The 23,713-nt window shown below is 35.1% G+C and overlaps 2 protein-coding genes across 13 annotated transcripts in view; one reads left to right on the forward strand and one right to left on the reverse strand.

The window, feature by feature from the left end:
• MARCHF7 (membrane associated ring-CH-type finger 7) overlaps window positions 1-16,876 on the forward strand; it is a 48,669-nt gene extending 31,793 nt beyond the window's left edge. The window contains exons 5-11 of one of the 11 annotated variants that reach the window (XM_044242168.1): window positions 152-1,259; window positions 3,542-3,711; window positions 8,891-9,000; window positions 12,262-12,375; window positions 13,979-14,027; window positions 16,272-16,296; window positions 16,645-16,876. In XM_044242168.1, coding sequence (XP_044098103.1) covers window positions 152-1,259; window positions 3,542-3,711; window positions 8,891-9,000; window positions 12,262-12,375; window positions 13,979-14,027; window positions 16,272-16,296; window positions 16,645-16,657 — 1,589 coding nt within the window. In that variant the 3' untranslated portion in view covers window positions 16,658-16,876. The other 10 variants (XM_044242172.1, XR_006383816.1, XM_044242167.1 and 7 more) reach the window with 10 other exon arrangements.
• Window positions 16,877-19,894: 3,018 nt separating this feature from the next.
• LOC122902519 (CD302 antigen) overlaps window positions 19,895-23,713 on the reverse strand; it is a 135,656-nt gene continuing 131,837 nt past the window's right edge. For both annotated transcript variants that reach the window (XM_044242162.1, XM_044242161.1), the window contains one exon: window positions 19,895-21,165. In XM_044242162.1, coding sequence (XP_044098097.1) covers window positions 20,963-21,165 — 203 coding nt within the window. In that variant the 3' untranslated portion in view covers window positions 19,895-20,962. The remainder of the gene's footprint in view (window positions 21,166-23,713) is intronic.

A 23,713-nucleotide genomic window follows, 5' to 3' on the forward strand; every position in this document is an offset into this window, starting at 1 on the left:
TTTTTCCTATAATAGTTAAGATGTATATTATAATATAGCAGTATTTGGTTTGAATCCAGTTTTTCAGTTTGCAGTAATTAATAAATGCAAATTTAATAATACTCCAATTTTATTTCATGTCATTGGTATCTTTCTTTTCTTTCAAAAATAGATGTTCAAGACAGAGTTCCTTCTTCATATTCACAGGGAGCAAGACCAAAAGATCACTCCGTGAGCACTTTACAGTTGAATACATCATCTACAAACCACCAAATGCCTTCTGAACATCAGACCATACCATGTTCTAGGGACTCTAGTAGAAATTCTCTGAGATCAAATTTTTCTCCAAGAGAATTGGAATCTCCCCAAAGCAGTGCACAGCCTGGATTTTCTTATATTTCAAATAGAGATGAAACCTCAACCATAAGCAGTTCAGATAGGGTTGGTTCATCTCAAAGATCATTTCAAGAATCTTCTGACAATGAAGGTAGACGTTCAACCAGGAGATTGCTGTCGCGTATAGCTTCTAGTATGTCATCTACCTTTTTTTCACGAAGATCTAGCCAGGATTCCTTGAATACAAGATCGTTGAGTTCTGAAAATTCCTATGTGTCTCCAAGAATCTTGACAGCTTCACAGTCTCGTAGCAATGCAGCATCATCTTCTGATGTCCCCGATAATAGGGCATCTGAAGCTTCTCAGGGATTTCGATTTCTTAGGCGAAGATGGGGTTTGTCTTCTCTTAGCCAAAATCATAGCTCTGAGCCAGATTCAGAAAATTTTAACCAGGAATCTGAAGGTAGAAATACAGGACCATGGTTATCTTCCTCACTTAGAAATAGATGCACACCTTTGTTCTCTAGAAGGAGACGAGAGGGACGAGATGAATCTTCAAGGATACCTACCTCTGATATACCACCTAGATCTCATCATATGTTTAGAAGAGAATCAAATGAAGTGGTTCACCTTGAAGCACAGAGTGATCCTGTTGGGGCTACTGCCAGCAGATCACAGGCATCTACGGCTTCGAGTAATGCTGGTACTGGTGGCTCCACGTCAGATTCAGCCCACAGTGGAAGAAATACAGGAATAACAGGGATCCTTCCTGGTTCCTTATTTCGATTTGCAGTCCCCCCAGCACTTGGAAATAATTTAACCGACAATGTCATGATCACTGTAGATATTATTCCTTCAGGTTGGAGTTCATCTGATGGAAAAAGTGATAAAACTAAAAGTGCACCTTCAAGAGACCCAGAGAGACTGCAGAAAATAAAAGAGAGGTAAATTTGAATACCTGTCATAAGTTGATAAAGCATAGAGCAGATTAGAGGAAGGAGTCCTTTTCTAAAATGGCTTCTCATAACATTGGTATCTAAGGTTTCTTCTCCTTAAAATTTATATCCGCTGAGATGTTAGGTTCTCAAAGGAAATAGATGAGAATTAATAATGAAGGTAGACACTGGGAGTATAGATTGCATCAAGAAATTGTCTAAAGATTATTTTTAACCAGGTTTTGATAAAGATGCTCAAAAGACAAAACTCTTAATCTCTTACCTCTTTCTTGATAGACCGCTGCTAAATGAGATTGGTAAAGGGGCCTCAATGGTCATGGATTATCAGAACAATCTGTCTAGCTTTTAGTAAGATTTATTTACCATTTATTTGTATTATCTCAGACTGTTTTGGAATGAGGTAAAAATCATTTACACAGATTATTTTACTTTTGAAGTCCAGGTGTATACTGAATATTCTTTGTATATTATGACTATTTGATGGAAATACTAGTTTAAATTCAGGACTTAGAATCTTCTTATGCAAATGTATCTTTGTAGCGTTGAAGATTGCTTAAAAATCTCTGGTAAAAGAGTAAAGATAAAAATCAGAAATTTTAGTCCCAACTTGATTATTTTGTCATGTTATATACTTAGTTTTTCAATCTGTTAAGATAATTTTTATGAAAAATAATTTTCCTGATAAAAACAGATTAGGATAGTACATGTAAAACACACTTCTGAGAAGAGACTTAGGTAAAGTGAAGGCTGTGGGGTATTCTGCGTTTTTGTTTTTTCTTATTCATAAAGGCCTAATGTAATGGCATTGTTGGGAATCATAGTTGTTACTATCCTTTTAGATTTTTTAAAGAACAAATACATTCAAATCTAAACCTCTGGGGATAAAGGGGAGCCTAAGATGTTGGACATTAGGCCACTATATTCCCTTTTCTCTTTATGTAGGACAAATTGTACCATGGGACTATTCTCTTCCTGCACTTAAAGTTTGCTCTTTTTCCTTGGAGAACGATTCACTCACTGCCCTGATAGCGTTAGCTTTAATGTCATTATAGCAACTTCCTCTCATTACAAGCTGTCTGCTGAGGAATTCAGTAACCAGTGGTATAAACAGAGAGCAAAGCGTTAGCTTAGTAATTTCCAGAGAGAAATTAAGCTAGCATCACTCTGTCTAATTAGATAGTTTATAAAGTAGCATTTGTTGGTTATTTTGTCATAGAATCTGTGTGTATTCCTTTATTATATATTTTGCTCATACCTGAAGATTTTAAGACACTCCACAGGTAAATGAATGAGAATCTAAAAAATTGAACCCCCCCAACTAAAAGAAAAAATTGAAACTGTAAGCCAAAGGAGGTTAAATCTGAAGGTAAAACATAAATATTTATGGTTGAGGTTATATCTCTGGTTCAGTCAGAGCATGATAGTCACCTAATTGTTATACATCTAATCCTCTTTCCACACATCTTTTTCTAAATTCATTAGGAACCTGTATAATCCACTTGTATTTCAGTAGCAGTTTAAGCATTCAGTTGTGAGTACTCTTTCATTCCAGCAATAGACTAAGGTAATAGGGATTTTAACAAAAAATTATATATATATACACATAGCTATCATCTTGCATTAAATTAAGCAGTACATGTTGGCCTATTAAATAGAGGACATAGGTTAATGGAAAGTCTTCAAACTGGAAAAGCCTGCCCTATAAAAATTAGGATAATTGAATAACATTGCTGTGGGTGGGGGAAATGGAGAATTTAAAAACCTGTTGTCTTTTACTGTGATTAAATACAAAAAGTTTTATCAGTTTAAATAGCATGTAAATGAAAAAAAAACAAGTCATTTATTGACTTTTTTGGGGAGGTGGGGGAGAAAAGTGTTAAGTATGTAAGTAAGTATATTCCTTTATACTGTTGGAATCGAAAGTAGTCTGATACAGAAATTAAAATCTCTTAGGTATGTTTGTAAAGTAATCATGAAAAATAAGAAACTTAAAGTGTGATATCAAAGAGAAAATTACTTAAAGCATTTGAAGATTAATAGGATATATCCTGTTCTGTTTATCTTTAAAATATAATTTTTATTCTTACTGAACTGTTATTTTTGTTTTTTTTTTTTTTAATGGTGGTCGCTGTTTTTTAAGGTTTTTGCTTTTTTCTACTCAGAACATGAGTAGAAATAACAAAGACGTTGTTCAAGATAGGTATGTTTGGAAATGACCATCCAGGATGAGTTATCATAACTCTGTTTATGAAATGTTCCTTCTTTTCTAGCCTCCTTTTAGAGGATTCTGAAGAAGAAGAAGGTGACTTATGTAGAATTTGTCAGATGGCAGCTGCATCATCATCTAACTTGTTGATAGAGCCATGCAAGTGCACAGGAAGTTTGCAGTATGTCCACCAAGAGTGTATGAAAAAGTGGTTACAGGCCAAAATTAACTCCGGTGAGATTTATCTTTTTATGTATTTTGTTTTCACAGGTTTTCTAAGAGATATACATACAAATGTATTTTAGTTAGCAAATCTGATTATAATTTATTGTCAGAGTTACACTCTTTTCAAAAGAATGTTATGTTTTGCAGCAAAAGCGTTAAAGAGCACTCATTAAGGGCGCCTGGGTGGCTCATTCGGCTACAGTCATGATCCCAGGGTCCTGGGATGGAGCCCTGCATCGGGCTCTCTGCTCAGCGGGGAGCCTGCTTCTCTCTCTCTCTCTCTGCCTGCCTCTCTGCCTACTTGTGATCTCTGTCTGTCAAATGAAAAAATATAATCTTTTTTTTTTTTTTTTTAAAAACAAGCACTCATTAGTCTTGCTTCATAAATTTTTCGTAGTGTTTCTTGTATTTTATTAACCCAACAAACTACTTTTTCATAGATGTTGGGTAACTATAATTGATTATCACAGTTGATCCTTATGTAAAATCTTTCTGAAAAAGTCATGCTTACTGTTTACCAGCTATGTGGCCTTGAGAAATACTTGTTTCTAATGCTGTTGTGGAGTAGTAATAAGGTTACTATAGGGATTCATTGTTAATTGAGTACCCATTAGGGAGCCAGGCACAGTTCCAGATGTGGGATCTAGAATGGTAAACAGGACAGACAAGGCACTTGCTTTTGTGGTGGTATGGGGCGTTAAAGGGATGCCTTGTTGAGGTGAGAACATTTGAACTGAACAAAGAGGAGCCAGCTATTCCAAAATGAGAGCAAGAGCATTCCAACTGAGGAAACTTCTAGTGTGAAAACTTTCAGGTAGTAGGTAATATTATAGGTGTGTTTGAGGAACTGAATGAAATGCAGTGTGGCAGGAGTATAATTAGTGGACAAGGAGAGGGGTGATAGTTGAGATTAGCAGAGGTTATGTCATTTAAGACTTTTAAAACTAATGTCTGAAATTTAGATTTTTGTCTAAGTGTGATGGGAAGCCACTGAAAGGCAGGGGAGTAAAATGATTTTATTTTGGCTGCTTTGTGGAGAATGGATTTTAGGGGGACAAGAATGGAGGCAGGGAGTCCATCCAGGAATCTATCTTACAAGAGATGGTGAGTGGAAATGGTTGGATTCTGGTGTGTTTGGGAGGTAGATTCTGTTATGACTTGCCAATAGATTGGATGTGGTGAAGGAGAAAGAACAATTTGAGAAGTTGATATTTTTGTGTCGAACAACTGAGTACATGGTGGGGCCATTTCCTGAACTTAAAGAGTAGGAGTGGAATAAGTGTGGGGCAGGAAATAATTCTGTTTTAGACGTAAACTGCTTATTAGAAAACCATCTAAAAATGTGATCTAGGCAGTCAGCTAGACAGACCTGTTGTTTCAGGAAATCATTAGTGCTGAAAGTTACATTTTGGGGAATTAGAGCACGTAAGTAATAATTTTAAGCTATGGGATTAAGTAAAGTCCCTAGAGCAAGAACAGGTATCAAAGGAATAAGGCCAGGACAGAGACCTGGGGCACCCACATATTTAGTGGGAGCAGAGGAGATCTGAGAAGCAGCCTCAATCTGGTAGGAAGAAAACTAAGAAAATGCAGTGTTGTGTAAGCCAGAAGAAGAAAGTGTTCTAAAGAGGGTATGATCAAACATACCAAGTATCACAAAGAGATTCGAACAAAGAAATGGCAGTTGGTAGCATGAATGTCCTTGGTGGTTTCAGTTTTTGTGGAGTGATGGAATCATGAGCATGATTAATAAAAAACAAGGTAAGACAGGAAACAGCCACATAGACCCCTATTCAGTAAGCTTTATTGTTAAGGAGACTGGTGATAAGGTGGAGGAATTAGGGAGTAAAATGGGGTCATAGGATGTGGCAGGGTGGGGAAGGGTGATACTTAGAAGCACAGATATTGAGGAAGTGTGTGTGGATATTGAAATGGCCAAGAAGTAAGTTGATAAAGTTGGAAAGCCAGGTGCTAAAGTTATTAATGAAAGAGGAGGGACTTAGAGTTTCAAAATAGCAATAGGTATGGGGTTATTTATTTCTACCTCTTGGTCCTGAGGTATAAAGGGTTGTGGGAAAAAAGTATGTAATAGTCTAGAAGGGCACTGTGATTTAGGATTAATCAAAAAAGAGACTGGTTATGAGAGAAGTTTAGACTATGAGTACCAGAGAACATAGTGAAAATAACTAGTAGAGTGAGTAGGGTGGGAAATTAGATCAGATTAATAAATGGACACAGTATGAGATTGACTGTCTTGCAGTTGGTGACTTAGGAAAATCATTTGTGAAGTATGATGGCATTAATACTAATTTTAATAATCTTTTGAAAGCATTGGGTAACCTGTTTAAGCTAGAGATTATGAGGCTCCTGGGAAAATTTTGTTTGTGTGTAGCTAGGTAGCAAGGCCTCCATGGGGTAGGGGGGTTTTGTTTTTGTTTTAAGGTAGTCTGATCACAAAGCTGTGGGACAGATGCGTCTGATTTGTAGCAGCCTTTTCTTAGTTGTATGGTGTTAAAACAGCCTCTTGGCTTTGTTATCACTGCCCTAGGGCCTTATTAAGATGAAATGAGTGTTTGTCATGGAAGCATTGGTTCTTGATAGTCAGGGCCCAGGAATGTTAGCCATTACCAGAATGAAAAACAGTGTGATTCACCTTCTGATAATATTTGCAGTTCGATTGTTAGTGTTGTGTAGGCAGAAAAACAGATAATACAGTGTTAAGAACATTGGCATTTTGGAATTAGACAAGCCGAGATTGGCATAATGGCTCTAACACTTAACCTGGAGGATCTCTAGTAAGTTTGTTAACATTGGTTCTCAACCCTGGCTGCTGGGTCACAATTACCCAGTAGAGTTTTTAGATACAAAGATGCCTAGATCTAGTTTTAGACACTCTTAAGTAGTTCTGGGATTGGGCCTCAGTTCCATTATGAGTAGAACTAGTAGTATGTACCACACAGGGTTGTTGTGAAGGTCAAATGAGATGATGTTTATAGTTTCTCACAGTATTTGGCATGTGGCAAATACTCAGTTTGATGGGTTTTATCAGGTTATAATAGGTACTTTCTAAGATACAGTCAGATGAATGTAAAGATCTCAAGATCTGAACCTTCCTGATAAATTTTCACAAGCCTTTCTCATACGTACACGAAGACCCGTCTGGTAGAATATTCATTCTAGTAGAGATTGATATAAACATTTATTAAGCAGCTGCCATGTGTGGACTGTTAAATTCTGCAGGATGTGCAGAGATGTATAAAGCAAGTTTATAGACATATGAGTTTAGACAGATGCAGTCAGGGCCTACTGAATGAGGTGGGGTATACGTGGAAAGAGTCGTGGACTAAACAATGTAGGTATAAATGGACTTTTCTCAGCTATATATGACCTTTTTGAATGTTCTAGAAGTCACTTAACTCCTAGAAGAGAAGAAATGAATCCCTAAGATGTGTAACAATTTGTACTACATGGTCTGTCTCCAAGGTCCATATTTTATAATAATACTTTGCTTCTGAATCAGAAGATAGTTTTAGGAAATGTCTGCTAAATTTTATCTTTCACATTCTTTATATTCTCCTTCAGATCATAATACAAACTTTCCCTGAATTTAGTTGTCAGTGGTACAATACTAATTTTTTTATTAAAATATTCCAGATGGCATTTTTAATTTCAAAATCTTTAAGTATGTTAGACTCCTAAAATAGCAACAGTCACAACTAGTTTTTATTCATTCCTTGAAATACTGTGAATATCTTATGTAGTTTGACTACAGGACATTTTGAGACAACATATTACCTCAAAATAGCACTCACTTTCTGTTAGGTATTTTCAAAAGAAAATGCATATAAATTACCATTGCTGTCTTGGACTTCATGCCAAATTTACTGTTTTAAGAGGTTTAAGAGCTCCTTGAAGACAACAGGGTTTACTACCTTTTCCTTCTAAATCTTAGCACATAACAAAGTCAACAAATGTTAGTTGAATTGAATCTAAACCTCTACGCTGTTAATAACATGACTTCTTAAACTTTTAGGACATCTTTTTCGGTTTAAAGCTCTATCTAAAAATAAAAATGGTGGGGTAGAGGTGTGGAAATGGCTATGTTTAATTAGACTATCACCTATTAGACCCAGAAGCTGAGGAGTAACCAATAACTGAATGTATATGGGATAGAAGGAGCTTTTTTTTTCCTTTTAATTTTGATAAACTATATACATATAAATTTCCTTTTGACCATTATTAAGTATACAGCTCAGTAGCATTGAATACGTTCAGAATGCTGTGTGACCACCACCACTACCCACTTGAAAAATTTTATCATCACCCCAAACAAAAACTGTATCCATTAAGTAGCAACTTCCACCTCTCCCTTCTCCTCAGTCCCTGGTAACTTGCTCATTTTCTCTCTGAATTTGCCTGTTCTACATAATTCATTTAAATAGAATCATATTATAATATTTGTCCTTTTTGTATCTGCTTTATTTTACTTAGCAAGTTTGCAGGGTTCATCGGTGTTGTAGCATGTATCAGAACTTCACTCCTTTTGTGGCTGAAAGGACAGAAGTGGATTCCTTTTTTCCCCTCATTAGGGAAGGTACATTTCTTAGAGCTCAAAAGGTCTATGTTGTCAAAGATACTGGCCTGAGTATAGGGTAACTCATTGTTTGGGATACTGTATTACTTAAAATTGTTTTCATGGCATCCTGTCAAGCTGTTTGAGGAAGTGGGAAGTACAGACGACATTCCATTGTCAGCTTCCCACCATCAGGGGTGGAGATGTATGTGCATTTCTGGGAGGCAGAAAACAGTAGATACCTAAATAATGGGCTGGGCCTAAATACCGTAGATTAGAACCTGACAAGCACATCAGTGTTATCAATGTAGTCTTATTGATGTATAGAGTATATACTTATATTCTAAGCTTAAAACTTTACAAGGAGGGGTGCCTGGGTTGTTAAGTTGGTTAAGCAGCTGCTTTTGGCTCAGGTCATGATCTCAGTGTCCTGGGATCAACCCCCACATTGGTCTCCTTGCTCCATGGGGAGTGTGCTTTTCCCTCTGCCTCTTTTCCACCTTCCACCCTGCTTAGGCTCTCTCTTTCAAATAAAATCTTTTTCAAAAAGAACTTTACAAGGAAAAATGTTTGTGGAGACATAGCAGAACTAAACTTTACTTTTGATTTTACCAGGTTCTTCGTTAGAGGCCGTAACCACCTGTGAACTCTGTAAAGAGAAGTTGCAGCTTAACCTGGAGGATTTTGATATTCATGAACTACATAGAGCTCATGCAAATGAACAAGTTAGTATATTTTGCCTAATTTGGTAAGTGTCTATTCTATGCTTAAAGGACAACTCTTGAAGAAAAGATTAAAACATGGTCAGAAAACCGACATTGAAATAATAATAGTAATGGTTTTAATATAATTCTCTGTTATTACATTAGGTATTATATGATTTTATAATTTTGTATTATTTTTCCCCTAACTTTTTAAAGCGAAAGGCAAATAACCAAGTCACAGATTCTGGGTTTAAAATAAAATTCATCATACGTCTTTTAAATAAACCTGAAAATAATAAAAGCTTAGAAAATTAGTCCCAAAGTAGTAATACCAACTTTCTCTCCCCATAGCTATCTCAATTGTGAATGCCTCTTGAGTACTGGAAAATAGTTAAAACACCAGTCCCCACACCGGCATCCTAGTTCTATATTTTTTATGTTAGGAATAATTTTTTTTTTAAGATTTTATTTATTTATTTGACAGAGATAGATCACAAGTAGGTAGAGAGGCAGGCAGAGAGAGAGAGAGGAGGAAGCAGGCTCCCTGCTGAGCAGAGAGCCCGATGCGGGACTCGATCCCAGGACCCTGAGATCATGACCCGAGCTGAAGGCAGCGGCTTAACCCACTGAGCCACCCAGGCGCCCAGGAATAATTTTTTTTATGAACCTATCTGATGCCCCTTGTTCTTACTCCTGTCTGGTTCCCTCTACCCTTCCTAATCCCCGCTCCCCCCGCCCTGTTCCCACTCCTACCTTTATGTTGAACAAGTTATCTTACATGAAATCATTTATTCCAAGTTCACATTGTTTCTCTTTCCTTCAGTATTGTATCACTACAGTCATGCTGTTAATTATATAATGAATAATGTTGGGATTTCTCTGATCATATTAAGATTTTATTTCAAATATTTTCCTCTCATTTCTCAGATTTTTTTGGTATGTATTAATCACTCCTCCCCACCCCCACCCCCCATTGATTTGATCAGTTTTTTTTCTTGAAGCTTAAAGCTCAGTTTTTTCCCCTTTTTAAAGGAAATTCAGGGGAAGAGGGAAGATGTTGGCAGAGATTACAAAGGATGGCTCTAGGGCCATATTATCCAAGTGTGCTTAGCAAATTTTTGATAAAAAGATGATGATGAGAGAATGCACGAATGCTTGAAAAAGCACTTTTTAAATGAAGGAGTAATGAGCACCTTCCTCCGCCCCCTTTTTTTTTTTTTGGTGAAGTGAAGTTTATATAACGTAACCATTTTAGGGTAAACAGTTTATTGGTACTAGTACATTTGCAGTGCTGTGCAACCATCACCTCTATTAGTTCCAGGACATTTTCATCTCTATAAGAAAATCCTATGCCCATTAAGCAGTTGCTCCTTCCCCCTTTTCCCATCCCCTGGCAACCACTAATCTGTGTTCCGTCTCTGGATTATCTGTTTTGGATATTTCATACAAATTGGATGAAATTTGGATATATTCATACAAATGGAAACATGCAATATATGATCTTTTTTGGGCATGCTTCACTTTTTAAATGTGGGAATATGAATACCCTTTGAAAATCTGGATAAAACCAGAAACACACCTTATAAAATATACATATACACAAAATCTGTATATAATTTTAGGGATTCCCAGATCTCTTGAAGCTAATTGCTTACCTCCAGGTTAAGAGTCACTCATTTAATGAATGAAACATTAGGCAGTTGCTGTAGTATAGATATTACTTTAATGTTAATTATTGTTTTACTCTTTTTTGAAGCATACTCTAAAATGTACTCCAAAAGGAATATCAGTCTGAGTAATGCATTGTCTTAAATTCTTAAGACGTCTCTGTAGACAGCTGGACATTGGTATTTTACAGAATGGGGGGGTGTGGAAAGGTGGAATAATGAAAGAATTTTGTGGTTTTTTTGTTCTTGGTTTTTTTTTTAATCTTCTCAAAATTAGTGTAGGTTTCAAAGGATGGCTTTCTCCTGCCATTCTTTCTTAGGTGCTCCATCATGTCTCTTGAAGGTGGTTTTGACTTTTCATTATAGTTAGGAATGTTTTTATTGTTCTTCAAGAATTTTAATGACCCACTTCTTAAATAATTTAGAGGTGTTAGGAAATACTGGGTGGAGTCATTATAAAAATGACAGTCATGATTAAGCTTCCTGGCTTTAACATCTTTGTTCTTTGTGAATTATGGATTCTAGTGGCCTGACAACTACCTTCATTTTAAGTACAGTTTAGTTTTTCATTATCCAGTGCCTTCATCTTTTTCAAGGTGATAACCATTAAACTCTTTTTTTTAAATCTCCTAGACACATGATTACCTTTTAAGTTAAAAATAAGCAGTTAATGAAGTATTTAGAGAAACTTTTTATCAATTTGAAATTTGTTGAGTATTCTGAAGAATCTCTGTAATCAGTAACTCGCTCAAGTTCGTACTAAGAACATACAATTCTTAATTTCAGATAACTTTATTATGAGAAAATGATGCAATTTACAGATAGTTCACTGTGTAACAATTACATAACAGTTTAGATTTTTAATAATATTATATTCATGTTTTGTATTCTTACCTTCAAAACAGCAGAACAGCTTTAAACCAAAGAACTATTTTTGCCCACTGCAAATTTCTATGCAATATCTGGAAGTTACTTTACTATGCTTTTATTTTTTTTCTTAAGATTTTATTTATTTATTCATGAGAGACAGAGGGAGAAGTATGGACTCGATCCCAGGACTTTGGAATCATGACCTGAGCCAAAGACAGACAGATGCTTAACTGACTTAGCCTCCCAGGCGCCCTACTGCCTTTTTTTTAAAGTTCATTTTTGTATTTGTTGTGCCTTGACGTTAGTTAAATTGTATAAGAAACACTTGACCTCTCAAAATAGGATTTTAGTTATGTAATATATTGATACAGCTATAGATGAAATGCTAATTTTTAAGTAAACAGTTACAGCCATCTGTGCAAAGAAATCTATTTCAAGCTTTATAGGGAACCAGAGCATTTATTTTATCACATAATTTTTTTCCCCACTTTTATATAAATAATTACATAACGGAAGACTATATGAGAATAAAGAACACCCATTTGAACACATTATATAAGATTAGTAAAATTTTTCGAAACTACGAGGGATGATTTTTTATTTCTTTTTTAATAGATGGCACTGTATCTCTTCCTAGAAACTGATTACAAATACATTTCCTCTAGTTTATCAGTATACTGAGTATCAATCTCATTCTACTAATTTTTCATTCTCCGTATTTTTCTCATTTGCTTCCCTGTTAAAGGCTGAGTATGAGTTTATCAGCTCTGGTCTCTACCTAGTTGTGTTATTGCACTTGTGCGAACAAAGCTTTTCTGATATGATGGGAAATACAAATGAACCAAGCACGCGTGTCCGAGTAAGTAATATTGGAGTGGGGGGGAAGGGTGCGATGCTGCAAGTGTTTGCTTTGGAAAGCACTTTCTTTTATATGTTTACATTCTATTTTGGGGGGGGAGCTCTTATATTAAAATGTATCTTAAAAATAAAGATATTATAGATTTAATAGAAATTGCTGTCTTCCTTACTTCTCTATCAAACAGCCTAATTTTTTTCATTAAGCTTTTTGTAGAAGTAATTTCCTAGCTCTTGAAGGTAATTGGAATATATTTCAGTGAAAAACGGGGATGAATTGAAAACACCTAGAGGAAATGCTCTTTTTAATTTGGAAGGGAACATCCAGCTCATTATTACAACTTAGAAATCTGACATTGAAATTGAACTTCAAAAACCAAGAGTTTGGGAAATTAACTTCAATTTCATTTGTTAGTATCCTATAAAAGATTGCCAGTGAACTAATTTTTAAGCATTCACATTACAAACTACTGAAGATACGGACTATTGTGTGTTTACTCTGTTTACTCTTACCTTAACACTTGAGCTAGCTGTCTTTTAGGTGCTCATAAGTAAAGTGATACAAGTTACCTCATTGTCCCATAGGAAATTTATACTCTGCTGCCTGGCCCATTTAATGTGGCAGGGGCTAGGGTCTCCATCTCATTACTCTAGCAATGTGAACACTTCATATCTTAAAACATGTTCATAAAGATATTATTTCAGACTTTTTAAAATAAATGTTCACTCTGATGATTAAAAATAGATCCGAGTTTTTGGTGAAATGTAAATCTGCTTGTGAATAGATCTGGTGAAATGTAAAATCTGTTTTATTTTGAAAATTATCAAATAACCAATACATATACTATTTCTAATTGGTTAAAAAATACTTTTCTGTAATCATTATGTGAACATTATTCTTGTGAGCCTTTTGGACAGATTAATATGATTAAGAAAAAAAAGAATGAGCTATCAAGAGCTTTCAGAATTTGAGCAGAGCTCTCTTGATTTCTAAGGCCTTAAGAAATCATAGAACCTAAATTTAGTAAGTGCTATAAAATTATTTCTTAGAAGGTGACTTACCTTGTCAAAATGAATAAACCTTATGTAATGCATATAATAAGATCTGTTGGATGCCTTTGTGAAAGATAGAGACAGATTATATTAAAGGGGAAGTCTTCACCAGATTAAAAACACTTTGGAGCTATCAAATTTAGGCAGGAAAATACTGATTATTATTCTTGTTTTATTCTGTTCTTTTTTTTTTTTTAATTGACCACTAAAAGTGAATTCATTTGTGTCCAAATTGTATTGGTTTTAATTTTTTTCTCCATAATTTTTTGAGGTGTTGCAAGAAGACAGAATGCCATTGGATTAATTTATTGTATCTTTTCAGTTTCTACATGATTCATGATATCTACATGGCCATTTATATAATGATTATATACAACATTTAAAAGATAATATCCTAAGCTTGTAATTTGTGATGTGGGGGTAGAAAGACCCCTATTTAAAGGCTTAAAATGGTGTTTGACTTTCTTGAGTAGAAATGAATCTCCTATACTAATCTCTTTTTAGATACATTTGCAACATTTAAACTACTATATTTCTTTCTGCATTGTTTCTAGTTTATTAACCTTGCAAGAACTCTTCAGGCACATATGGAAGATCTCGAAAGTAGGTGGAATTTCCCCTTCCCAGATTTGTTGAATTTACTTTTGCAAATTAAACCCACAAAGCAAAACCTAATTGTATATTCTTTCTATCAAATTAGAGCTTCATTTATAGGCTTAATAATAGCAAAATAATTGATTTGGGAAAGATGGGTAGAGCAACTGACAGTTTTTTAAAAGCATATATTCTTTTAAATTCTATTTTAAGGTATAGGATGTATTTTAATATTTTAAATAAAATTTTATTTTTGAATGTCTTAGTTTTAGAACTTTTAATCAAAAAGAAAACATTCACTGGTCAAACCACACTTCTAAATCTGTTCAATTTTTGTGTGTGTGTCTATGAAGTTTTACTTGCTACTCAGCTTTGTTAGATCACTAAAGGTTTTCCCTGGGTTTGTTTGTAGTTCTAGGAAAATAAGGATGAAAGATTCCTAATTCTGAGTCTATAACAGAAGCCATAGTTTTTTTTTTGCTCCTTGTTCAGGTCCTCATGGACCTTTAATAGGCAGCCAGCTCCGCCAGCAGCTCCAATCTCTTAAGATCACGTTCCAGCATTAGGACTTCTGCCTGGGCTACTATGTGAAGGCACTTAATGCCCAAATCTTTACAGGCATCTGCACAGCTTAACCTCCAAGTCCTACAACCTCCAGGGTGCTTCATATCAGGTGGGCACAGATATCAGTAGCTGTGAAACAATCCCTGAGAATCCAAGATTACCGTACCTTTTGTACCTTTTCACCCAAAGCAACTGGCTCCCCACGGTCAGATTCCATCACACTCTTTGAAGTGCTTTAAAATATGTATTCTCCACTGGATTATCTTCTGTACTCATCTTCAAAACACTTGGAGTGTTACCTGTAGTGTGCATAATGTTTTTACCTTTAGGGTAAGCTCAGCATCCTTTAAAGTTTGGGAAGGACTTGGTCTTCATGGGAACCTTTTAATGCCTTGAATATTCTAAGACACTGATTTTTGTCATTAAGTCTGTATTGTTTTTAAGTTCTGAGAGGATTAGAGGTTCCACCAGATAATGCATTTTCACATTTCAGTATTTGTGAAAATGGTATATAAAGGAGTAAATGGTATATAAAATGTGAATTTATTGGGTATAAATACTTTTTCTTTTATACCTTCTTAGTTTAGATCCCTTGTGTTGTCTAACACAACAGTCTCTTTTTTGGTAAATTATAATTAATACTTTGCCAAATGTGATGATAGTGATTTGTTTCACTGTATATTTTCCTCAGATTGCTTGTTTTGTTTTTTTAAAATTAACATTCTCATTTAGAATTTAGTTTCTTAAACATAGCAGTGTCTACTCCCAGCATGTGAGAAAGATGGAGGTGAAATACACCCAAATTCAGCTGTGAGTGACAGATGTGGGTGCTGCAAGCTTAATCCTAAGTACCAGAATTTTCTTATGTTCTAAGAGCTAGTTCTGACTGAATTTTCTTCTCCTATGGCTTTAATCAAATAGAAAACATGAGAATTTCCCTGAAGAGCTGTTTTATTTTTTAGTTTGATATTTTCTGTGATACAGAAAATTTTTTTGCATAAAATTAAAAAATTTTTAAGCATAAAACTTAACTTTTTAAGTTAAGTTTTAAGACAAAAATTTTTAAGCATAAAACTTAACTGCAGGATCTACTCATTTATGAGCTAAGTACATGCTTGATACCATTTATTAAAAATGGACTTAAGATCTGCAAGATAGATAGACTAAGGAAACTTAGGTTTCACCCATACATATAGCATAATTTTTTTGTCAATTCCTTTTGTTGGGTACTCTTAAATATTGAGTCCAGTATTAATACAAGAAGAGTGTACGTTTAACCTTTCTGCCCTTGATATTAGGGAAATGCTGGTTGGGTGTTTATTTTAGTGAACTTCCATTTTTCTGAACACACAACAGTTTATAGAATACATAGTTTTTTACTTATGTCCTTCCTGTTGACATTCCAGGATGTGTATTTTAATCTTCTGAGCTACTTAATAATAAATTGATGTCAGAAACATTGCGCAAGTGATGTTTCTGATAACGTGGAGGCATAGGAATAATCTCAAAAAAAGGTTTTTATTGAATCCAATTATTTTAACTTGGGCTGTGTCTATATAAAGCTTTTTTGGCTAAATAGAGCTTTTCTTGGCATTGTATAGACAGAGCTTTGATGTAAATTGGAAGAACACCCATAACCTATTCTGTGTACATTTTTTTTCATTCTCATCGGATGCATCAAACATGCAGCAGTAATAAACCAGATTCTTCTCAGGTGTGTGAGAGCACTTGCCTTAAGTTCATTTTTTCTCTGGTGTCTGTATCATTAGCTACTATGAACACAGATTGGTCTCGGTTGTTTAGAAGATGTTTCTTGAAGCACATTTTTAAGCATTTTCATTTTTATAAAAACTAACCTAACAAAAAGATGTGGGGGTGGGAACATTGTGGATGGGCATCGCCCACAGTCAGACCACCCCTAACCCTGTCATTTACCATTTTGATCAAACAGTATACTAAATTGGGATTTTTATTTTACAAGTCATTGCTATTCTGGCTTCATACTTACTTCCATTCTCATCCCCCTAAAATCATTCTTGATCATCCTGTTTTCTTTCAACAGCTTCAGAGGATGATTCCGAAGAAGATGGAGACCATAACAGAACATTTGATATTGCCTAACTTCATATAAGACAAATGGATGATCTGTGAACAAGTGTTTATTAAAAGTGGCAATTAAGTATGAATTAATTTTGTGGGGGAATGCCTATTGAATACATTGACTATATATATATATACACACACACGTGTATATATATACATACACACGTGTGTATATATATTTATAATGAATATATATACACACACACACACAGATGTTCTGTGTGTGTGTGTGTGTGTGTATTCATTCTCAAGTATTGTTTAATTAAAATTTTGCTGGACCTTTTAACATGGCCAGTGAATCTGATGTTTGTAAACTGGTAATCAAAAAGTATTTTTCTTTTAGGTGAGTGGGAAAGTGTTACCCTTGTTTTAGATATCTAAGCAATGCTGACGACTCTTTTTTGTGTTCTGATTACTGTAGTCATATTTATTAAAAAAAAAAAGGTTCATGTTTTAGTCTCTTGCTAGTGAAAAAAGTGGGACAAAATATGCTTTTGAAATAAAATGGCAAATGGCACCTAATTATTTTTCCTTTCAAAATGCCTTCTGTTGCAGTCTCATTTTCATAATCATTTGCTTCCAGTGTTTCTAAAATATCAATTGGGAATAAGGTATGAAAGCATTATACTAGGTTTCCAAATTTAATATGAATTCTAAATTCATTTAGCAATAAAATCTAATTTTTAAAAAGTATATAAATATGAAATATAAATGATGGATAAATTTTTGTATTGATTTGCAAAATGCAGATTATATTTGATAGGCTATAGTATGTAGATATTCCTTTTAGGAATATTTCAGCTGTAAAGTATATCAGAATTGCCCATCAAATGTTATTTGGAAAAAATTATTGCACTCTCAAGTTAATGGAATATTTTTAAATCCCACACTTAAAGTTCAAAACACTGGTTTTCAATGTGTTTTTTAGTGTTGTCACTTCTTTATAGATAAATATATAAGTAACCTGTTTGGATCCTGGTCGTTTTTAACTGTTCCTTGGTAATTCTGAGCATTTATTTAGTGACTTAATGTTTTTCACTACTTTTGGAGAACAGATGAACATTACCTATTCACCATGAATAGCTCTACACTGTGGTCATGAATTGTGTATACTTTCATAACACTGTATATTTCCTCTGTCACCCAGTGTATCTCTTAGGATACACTTCTAAACACCTTCAGGTGGTTTTCAGATTAAATAAAGTCTTATGTTATGGCAACGAACTACATTTTCCGAACCTAAGTAGAAACCATGTAATTTCTCAAACGTGAATCAACAGTTTGCCCACACATAGTTTGTTGGTCTTAATGTAAAACCTTGGCTGGAAATAAAGTGCATACTGACTGATTTACTTTATAGTTTGAAATGTTTCCTTTTAAATTGGTGCTCAAAGTAGACGTCAAACCTTAGAGCCAAGAACTTTATTAAAAAGTAAAATCCGGTTTCATACAAAAATATATAACTCTTTCTAAAACATTGCTCAGCTCAGCAGTTACCTTTGCATTGCCTTAAAGAAAAAATACAAAATTTAAGAATGCCAGTTTGAATATCTGTCATCTGGGTCTTTAGGGATGCTTTGAGTTTGAAACAGTTTCACTTTGAATAGAACTCAGCATGAAAAATTTAAGTATCTTCTGCTTAACCCACAAAACTTTTTATTTAAAAAATTTAGTAGAAAACATTCCATTGGCACGCAGTTTATAGTTTTGTAATGACAGAGATACACAGTGGCTTGAGCTTTTATAGTATTCTTGTCGTTCCTTAGTACCACGATTTCATATTTCAGTATTGTAAAAGCTTCTAGTAAGTGTGAACTAGAGGGAATAAGGAAATAAGGAAAGTCTTTTCATTGGTTATTACTTTTAAACCCTAAACAGAGACCATATCCCATTCACTACAAGAATGCAAATTCCTAGGAAAATGAAGTTAAAAGTAATATTCTCTCTAGATACTTGCCAAATGTAAGAATTTATATTGTCCTTATTAGCTAGAACCAAGATGTTCAGAAAAGCCGTTTATGGGCGCCTGGGTGGCTCAGTGGGTTAAGCCGCTGCCTTCGGCTCAGGTCATGATCTCGGGGTCCTGGGATCGAGTCCCACATCAGGCTCTCTGCTCAGCAGGGAGCCTGCTTCCTCCTCCTCCTCTCTCTACCTGCCTCTCTGCCTACTTGTAATCTCTCTCTGTCAAATAAATAAATAAAATCTTAAAAAAAAAAGCCGTTTATACATTTTGAATATAAACAAGCACATTTATGTTATTCTTAATGTGAAAAATACAGATTTGAATGATCCAGTTAGCTGTTGACCACCGAATAGATACAAGGGCCTCTTAACAGATGTTCTGATATATGAAGAAAATTAAGATTTAACACTTCAATACCAGGGATCTCTAAGAACTTACTTGAAAGATAAAATATAGAAATCAGGTTAAAGAGGCCATTTTGGAAGAGCTGCCACTGGGTAGAAGTTATCAAAATGAACAGAAGAAAATCAGTTGTATGGGAGTTCTGTAGGAAGAGGAGATTCTAGAGCAGCACTGTCCGATAAAACTTTGTGATAATAGAAATGTTCTATAATTTGTTTTGCCCAATACGGTAGCTACAGTAACTACATGTGTTTTGAGCATTTAAAGTGTGCCTAGTGCTACTAGGGAACAACACTTAAACATTATATTTATTTAAATAGCCCCATAGCCCCATGTAGCTTGTTGGTACCATATTGGGCATTGTAGAAATTTGACTATTAGAGGAATTTGACTATTAAGGAAGAGTTAAGATCACTCCCAGTTCTTAAAGGGCTGATAGAACTTGAATAGAAAAAGTAGGACTGGAATTGTCTGTTCACCATTTGTACCACTCTTAATAGCTTATCAATAATAAAATAAGACAATATCCAAGATCTCAGAAATTTAAAGCTCTTATAATTGTAATTGTTTTGTGTACTACAACTAGTGTAACATCTGCTTGTTTAGTACCAGTCCTGTCATCTCTTCATTTTTCCTGTGTCAGTAAACAGTGGTGCCATCAGTTGTGATGAAGGATGTTATTCATAGTGCCAGTGGAAACAGATGGCACAAGCTGGGACTTTGTTGCCGTTGGTCAAGCATAAGAGGGTATCTCCCCAAAGTATTCCCCATAACTGGTGGCATGTGGGTTAGGGAGAGAGATGACGACTTTGAACTTTCAAATTTACAAATACAATAAATCTGATTTTATGTGAACTCTGTATATTTTTTATCTTTTCAAATTTTTAAGCTGTAAAGGATACTAAGGAAAATCACTCTTGCTTCAGCTTCATTTTCATTTTTTACCCCCAAAATGATTTACTCTTTTCACCTTTTTCTTAAGACATGCATTTTACTGAAGACTTTGAGCATCACCACTGCAGTAGTATGTAGTGTTTTTCTACAGGTTTTGCTTACATAGTTTTCATGTCATCGAATGGCTAGTTCATAGTAGTGGAGAGCATAATATACCTTGTATAGGAACAGTTCTGGTAGTAGGAGAAAAGTCCTTAAACGGGCTCTCTGGTCAAAATGTTAGCCTCACTGCCAGCCTCCTCCACATCTTCCTAGTATGGCTATAATCTTATTGATTCAAAAAATGTATTTCATTGAAGTTCTAACCATTTGTGATCAGTGCTAAATACTGTTCCTGGTCCAAAGTGATGAAACTGGAAAGTTACATGGAATAGGAGCTCCTTAAAATATACAGTATTTTCTACATTTAACTCAAAAAGGAAGATAAAAATATTAAAAGAATTAACTGCGATAGTAAATGGCATGTGTGACATCTGAATGTACAGATCTATTTAACAGTCTTATTTCCCGTATCTTGTTTATTAATAAAGGAGCAAGACCTAGAAATTGGCAAAAACCTGGTGATTGGTAAAACTACAGCGGTACATAGTTCTTGTTTTTTAATTCAACTGTAACCTATGGTGTTCAACTAAATGGGAGGAAAGGAAGATAGAGGAGTAGACTGGGTTTTTATCTGTTTTACTACTTTGGCCTTTATTTAAACTTTTTCAAGTGAAAGGTGCATTTTAAGGAAGTGGTTAAAACTACTAAATTATATCTATGATAATTTTTTTTAAGTTTTGTTCTTAGAAGAACCTAAAGATCGATTTTTGTCACAGTGATTACATGAGAATAATGAATGCTGCTGGAATAAGGAAATACACCATAAAAACTAATTTTTCATCAAGTTTTACATTAAAGTCCTACACAGGAATCACTGTCAAAGTATTTGATGTCTTAATCTGAGATTTCCAAAATCTTAGTCAAATTGAACAGCATACTCGTTTTCTTCAGCAACTACCAAAACACAGTCGTCATTATAAGGTGATTGGGGTGCAGTTGAAAAAACTGTGGTGAAACCGGCATCCGAATTTCTTTTGTACAGGAACCAAACGATTGCTCCCAAAACTGTTAAAATTACTGTGCTAGCAATCACCAAAGCTGATATTAAAATGTGGTTATCTGAAAAGAAAAAGACAAAAAATATATATGGAAATCACTTAACCTCTTTTGCACTCGGGGGAGCACAAATACAGTTTCATCATGTACTTATTTGCCTATTTTAAGGATTTTCCCACATTGATAAAAATGAATTTATTATGTTTCTTCGCTTGAACAACTGTCATTTCAAGATTTCAACTAAGTTTTACAATTGCCACTCTAAGATTCTAAAATGGAAACTATCCACACTTGGCATACTACAGTTCTTTTTGTCTCTGTTTTTTACTTCCTGGTCTAAGACTTTATATTTAATGTGCTTTTCAAGGCTAGATGTCTTGAGAGGTTTGTTTACATTAATGAAGCTTATTGGTTCATCTGGTGTTTGGCATTTAAAAACTTGTTCCACTGAAAAAACCAGGAATGGCAATAGAATATCCACCCCCCCTTTTTTTAAAGAGTTTTTATATTTGAAAGAGCATGAGTTGGGGAAGGGGCAGAGAGAGGGAGAAGCAGACTCCACATGAAGCAGGAGATCCGGGGCTCTATCCCAGGACTCTGAGGTCATGACCACAGGCACCTCTGTTTTTTGTTTTAATTTAGTCAAGTATCTGTGTGTATTCCTTAATGATGTACAACCTTAACAGTTCTTGGCTGTTCAGGTTGTAATCTTTTAGTCAGTCAGTCCAGGGAAATTAAATTAACTCAGTTGAGGAGTTAGGAGACAAATGCTTTGGGGGAGGAAGGTATTTGTATTTAGTAGCATCCAAAAGACCTCAAATTATTTTCTGTTTACAGATGAATTTTTACATTATGGTTATCTGAACGGACTTTGAGCTATGCTTTTAGGAAGATAAAATGTAAAGCTCAGCGAAGAAAATCTGGCCAAAAGCTACTTGTTAAAGTGAGGGAGAGCCATTGATATTTTTAAAATATTGACAGTCTTCTTTAAAAAATAACACAGGAGGAGCTAGGTAAATAGCCACAGCTGAGTTCGCTCCTTTTTGGTCCTAAAATAATAAAAGTTTGTAGTGGTCACAGTTTGTTAAGGTGTGGGTTGTATTCTTACTGGAGACCATCAGATGAAAAAAAATGTGTATCAAGAAAGCGAGGCGCATAGTGGTTACACATTTATGAAATCTTTGTATTTCATATATTCAGAGACCACTCTGGATCAAATACTGCCAGATCTTTCAGCTATTCCTAATAGGGTTTTGAGAACCACTTAGACCTACCGACTCTTTCCTACACATTTCAATCTGCATAAATCCTTTCCCCCTCCAAGTATACATGTGCGTAGCTTAAAATTCATAGTTCTACAAGATAACGTAACAAAAAGTACTGTGCTGCTCCTGCTTTACCACTACTGCTCACCCTGCATTCCCAATGCTGTTAACTTGTACTTGCCTTCATGCTTGTAAATAACGTGCTTACACGGCTTTTCTTGATTCAATTTTTTTTTTTTTAAGGTTTTTATTTGACAGAGATCACAAGCAGGCAGAGAGAGAGGGGAAAGCAGGCTCCCCACGGAGCAGTGAGCTCCATGCAGGGCTCAATCCCAGGACCCTGAGATCATGACCTGAGAGAAGGCAGAGGCTTAACCCACTGAGCCACCCAGGCACCCATCTTGATTCAGTTTTTTAATGTAAAATACACATAACAAAATGTACCATTTGAACCAGTTTTTAAGTTGACAGTTTTATAGTTCACACTGTTACAGAACAACAGTCCACACTGTGCTGTGTCACCATTTATCCACAGACCTCTTCATCTTTCAAACCTGAGACTCTGTATCTTAAACAATAATGCCCCATTCTTCCCTCCCCTCATCCCTGTCATTCGGCATTTTACCTTGTGTCTATGAGGTCAACTACTCCAGGTACTTCATATAATTGGAATTGTCCTTTTGTAACCAGCTTATTTCACTTAGCATCTGATGTCTTCCATTTTTGTGCATGTTGCAGGATGCATCAGAACTGCCTTTTTTAAGGCTAAATAATGTTCTGTAGTGTATATACACCATATTTTGCTTACCCATTCATCTGTCGATGGACACTTGGGTTGGCAACTTCCACCTGTGACTTGTGAATAATGCTGCTCTGAATGTGAGTGTACAAATCTCTCTTTGATACCCCTTTTCACTCTGGGTATATACACAGAAGTGGATCATAGGTATTTCTATTTTTAGTTTCTTGAGAAGCTACCATACTGTTGCCTGTGCCATTTTACATTCTTACCAATAATGCACAAGTGTTCCACTTTCTCCATATCCTTGTGATCACTTGTTTTTTGTTTTCTTGCCCTTTTTTTTTTTGCACTTATTTATTTATTTATTTATTTGCACATAATGGCTATGAAGTGGTGCCTTCCTTGATTTTTAAAGTAAGCTCTACATCCAGTGTAGTGCTTGAATGCCCTACCTCAAGGATCAGATCCATGTAATCTGCCAACTGAGCCAGACAGGTGCCCCTTTGCTCTTTTTTAATTTTTTTGATATTTATTCCTCCTATGGAAGAGTGAGAACTTGATTCTCCATTATCTACATGAACTCTTAAACACATTCATCATAGTT

Source organism: Neovison vison, chromosome 3, assembly GCF_020171115.1.
Source record: "Neovison vison isolate M4711 chromosome 3, ASM_NN_V1, whole genome shotgun sequence".
NCBI classification, from domain to species: domain Eukaryota; kingdom Metazoa; phylum Chordata; class Mammalia; order Carnivora; family Mustelidae; genus Neogale; species Neogale vison.